This window comes from Cariama cristata, unplaced genomic scaffold (assembly GCF_000690535.1).
Source record: "Cariama cristata isolate BGI_N322 unplaced genomic scaffold, ASM69053v1 scaffold31259, whole genome shotgun sequence".
In the NCBI taxonomy this organism is placed as follows: domain Eukaryota; kingdom Metazoa; phylum Chordata; class Aves; order Cariamiformes; family Cariamidae; genus Cariama; species Cariama cristata.
Window position 1 is genome coordinate 1 of NW_009635701.1, and position 3000 is coordinate 3000.

Consider the following 3000-nt stretch of genomic DNA (forward strand, 5'->3'; position numbering starts at 1 on the left):
GGTGTCTGGCCCCATTGCTAACCCATCTTCCCAACGCAGACGTCAACTGGGGCTCCTCCATGCAAGCCAGCTCGTACAACATGGCCCTCAACTACTCAGTGGGGCTGAGCGAAGTGGACGAGCACATCAAGAACTACAGGCAAGGGCAGCTCGGTGCGGTGCTGGTTGCGGAGGGAGGGGGATGCAGAGCCAGCCGCCACCGGATGGCTTCATGCCTAAGGCCACATCCTCGCTACCATCCTCAGTAACTGGGAGCCCCGGCAAAATGTGGCTGTCTCCAAAATCCCACATCTTTGTCAAGTGGGCAGAGGTGGAAAGCAAGGCAAACGTTGCCTTCCCCGTACTCAGCAGGCGCAGACGCATTTGTCCCATCTGATACAAAAAGACCAAAGAGAGAGGCTGGACCCTCAGCCACATGATTTTGTCTCATCCTAAAGCTGGTCTCTGTAGTTGCCGCTGGCCAGGCATGGGAGAAGAGATGCAGCTCGTTCCGGAGAGACTCGGTGCCTCCAAAGTACCAGCCTTCGCCCCCTTTTCTCTCCCTGCCTGCAGACCGCAGTGCCTGGTGCTGACCGGCCCTCCCAATTTCCGCCCGGCCCTGGTAGACTTCGTGGGGACGTTCACCAAGAATCTCAGCCTGATGCTCTGTGGCAACGTGCTGATCGTGAGTCACCCGCAAAAACCAGGTGGTTCCTTGTCCTGGGGGCTCCAGTCATCGGTGGGCAGTGGGCTGGGAAAGCCAGATGCATCCTGGTGGGCTCACGGGGTGGGGACTGAAATGCGCCCATTTATGTGCCGTCGGATGATGAAATGTTTTGTCTGGAAGCCTCTCCAGGTTGTTAAGCAATGATGAAGCGCCAGGACGTCCCTGTGGGCTAATGGCTTCCCCTTGCCAATTAATTGCCAAAGCAAAGATGCGGTAGGAGGAGGCGGTTGCTCAGAGGACAGGGTTGGTCCTGCAGCCCTCACGCCTCCAGAGCAGCTGGGACCCCGTGGCGCAGCAAACGCCAGCTGATCCGCAGCCTTGGGACTGCAGGCATCGTGTGCGTTGGCCGCCAACTCCCAAAAGTCGTTGGTTTTCTTGTTGCGATTGCAGCCTCCCATGTGTGCAGTGGTTACCTCCAGGTCTTGCCAATGATTTGGGAAGAGAAGAGGCTGGAGGTCCTTGGTGGCAAGCCCACCAGCTGGAAGGGGCTGCCCGTGCCTGAGCCCCTGCCCCTGCTCCCTGCAGGGACCGTGGAAGCAGAAGATGCCGGAGTCCTGGCTGACGGCAGATGGCCACACCAAATGGCTTCTGAAGAGGAAGATCAAAGCTTTCTACACGGACGTGGTGGCTGAGGATCTGAGAAGTGGCGTCCAAATGCTCATCCAGGTAGAGCCATCCTTGGCCATCGACCGTCAGGGTCCTTCCTCTTCCATCACAGCTCCGGGGGCTCTGGCTCTGCTCCCCGACCTCCAGGCACCCTCCCTTTGCATCACTCCACCTGTGTCCGTCGGTCCCTGCAGAGGGGTCTCATGGGGACATCTGTCCATAGGCTGCCGGCCTCGGGAAGATGAGACCCAACATCCTGGTGCTGGGCTACAAGAGGAACTGGCAGACGGCGTCCCCGCAGAGCCTGGAGGACTACGTGGGCATCCTGCAGTACGGCCACGCCAGCTCCTCTGCCCCCCGGGGACGCTAGTGCCTGGCGGTGGCCCTGCGGTTGGGTGCAGGGACGCTGTGACCACATGCGCAGGGTCCAGCTGGGCTGGCAGTGCCATCCGACACGAGCCGGCCACCTTTAACTGCCTTCTCCTCCCTCCTTCCAGCGACGCCTTTGATTTCAAGTATGGCGTGTGCTTAATGAGAATGAAGGAAGGGCTGAACGTTTCCCGAGTGCTGCAGGCTCACGGTAAATGGTTTTGGGCAGCCAGGGATGCTCAGAGACGTGCCGGAGCTGCAGGATGTGCCAACCGGCACCGTGTCCCCACGTGAAGGTCACAGTCCTGGCGGGACATCGCTCCTGGGCTGGGACCAAAGGGGATGGGGACAGCAGGGCACTGCCCTGCTGCCTGTGCTCTTCTCCTCCCTCCCCAGTTAACCCCATGTTCGAGGCAGCGGAGCACCCTGAGGAGAACGGCACCGGTGGCAGAGCAGCCGTGGGCACAGGTTGGTCCTTGCTCGGGGCTGCCCAGAGCATCCCTGGCTCCGAGGATTATTTTGGGGGAGCCAGGTTTGCAGGCAAGGGTGTGGGTTTCAAGCAGCGATGGGGAGCGGGGCGGGGACCAGGAGGAAGCGGTGCCTTTAATGCACGGCCAGTGGCGCCCATTGCCAATGCCGGGACCCTCTTGCCCCGGCAGTGGACCCCACTGCCTTGGCTGGCGAGCAGCAGGCGAGCACCATCTTCCAGAGCGAGCAGGGCAAGAAGACCATCGACATTTACTGGCTCTTCGATGACGGAGGTAACCTTCACCTTTGGCTGCTGCGGCTCTTTGCCATCCGTCTGTTGCCATCCGTCTGTCCAGCTAATGCAAACCCCAGCACCTCCATCGCGGTGCCCAAATGGTGCCAGGGCATCCCTGGTGTCAAGAAAGCACTGGCGAGCCCGTGGGGTCGCCGATGCCGTGTCTCCCATCGGGTGTTTTGGGGACAGGTCTCACGCTGCTCATCCCCTACCTCCTGGGACGCAAGAAGCGGTGGGGAAAGTGCAAAATCCGGGTGTTTGTCGGCGGGCAGATCAACAGGATGGACGAGGAGAGGAAGGCGTAAGTGCTGGCGGCCGCTCGCACCCCGCAGCCCCCCTTCTTAGCCACGCGACCGTCGCCGCTGTGCCCGTGGGTGGGTGGCAGGAGTTGCTTCCCCTCCCAAGGACCCCAGGCTCTGCCCTAACGGGATCTGTGGGCTCCGACCTGGCTGCTTTGCCTCAGTCCCCCAAAAAACAATGTGATTGCGGAGTGGCGAAAATCCCAAGTGCAAACCGAGGATGGCGGCAGGGGCTTCTGCCAGGGCAGGTTCCTGCT

The 3000-nt window shown here is 60.9% G+C and overlaps 1 protein-coding gene across 1 annotated transcript in view; it reads left to right on the forward strand.

Moving 5' to 3' along the window:
- Nucleotides 1–26: 26 nt before the first annotated feature.
- Nucleotides 27–3000, forward strand: part of LOC104167405 (solute carrier family 12 member 3-like) — a gene marked incomplete at its 5' end in the record, with an annotated part of 3994 nt that continues 1020 nt past the window's right edge. The window contains 8 exons of the mRNA XM_009707650.1: nt 27–139; nt 553–664; nt 1232–1372; nt 1536–1642; nt 1810–1892; nt 2078–2149; nt 2341–2442; nt 2634–2745. Of these exons, the coding sequence (XP_009705952.1) occupies nt 27–139; nt 553–664; nt 1232–1372; nt 1536–1642; nt 1810–1892; nt 2078–2149; nt 2341–2442; nt 2634–2745 (842 nt within the window). The remainder of the gene's footprint in view (nt 140–552; nt 665–1231; nt 1373–1535; nt 1643–1809; nt 1893–2077; nt 2150–2340; nt 2443–2633; nt 2746–3000) is intronic.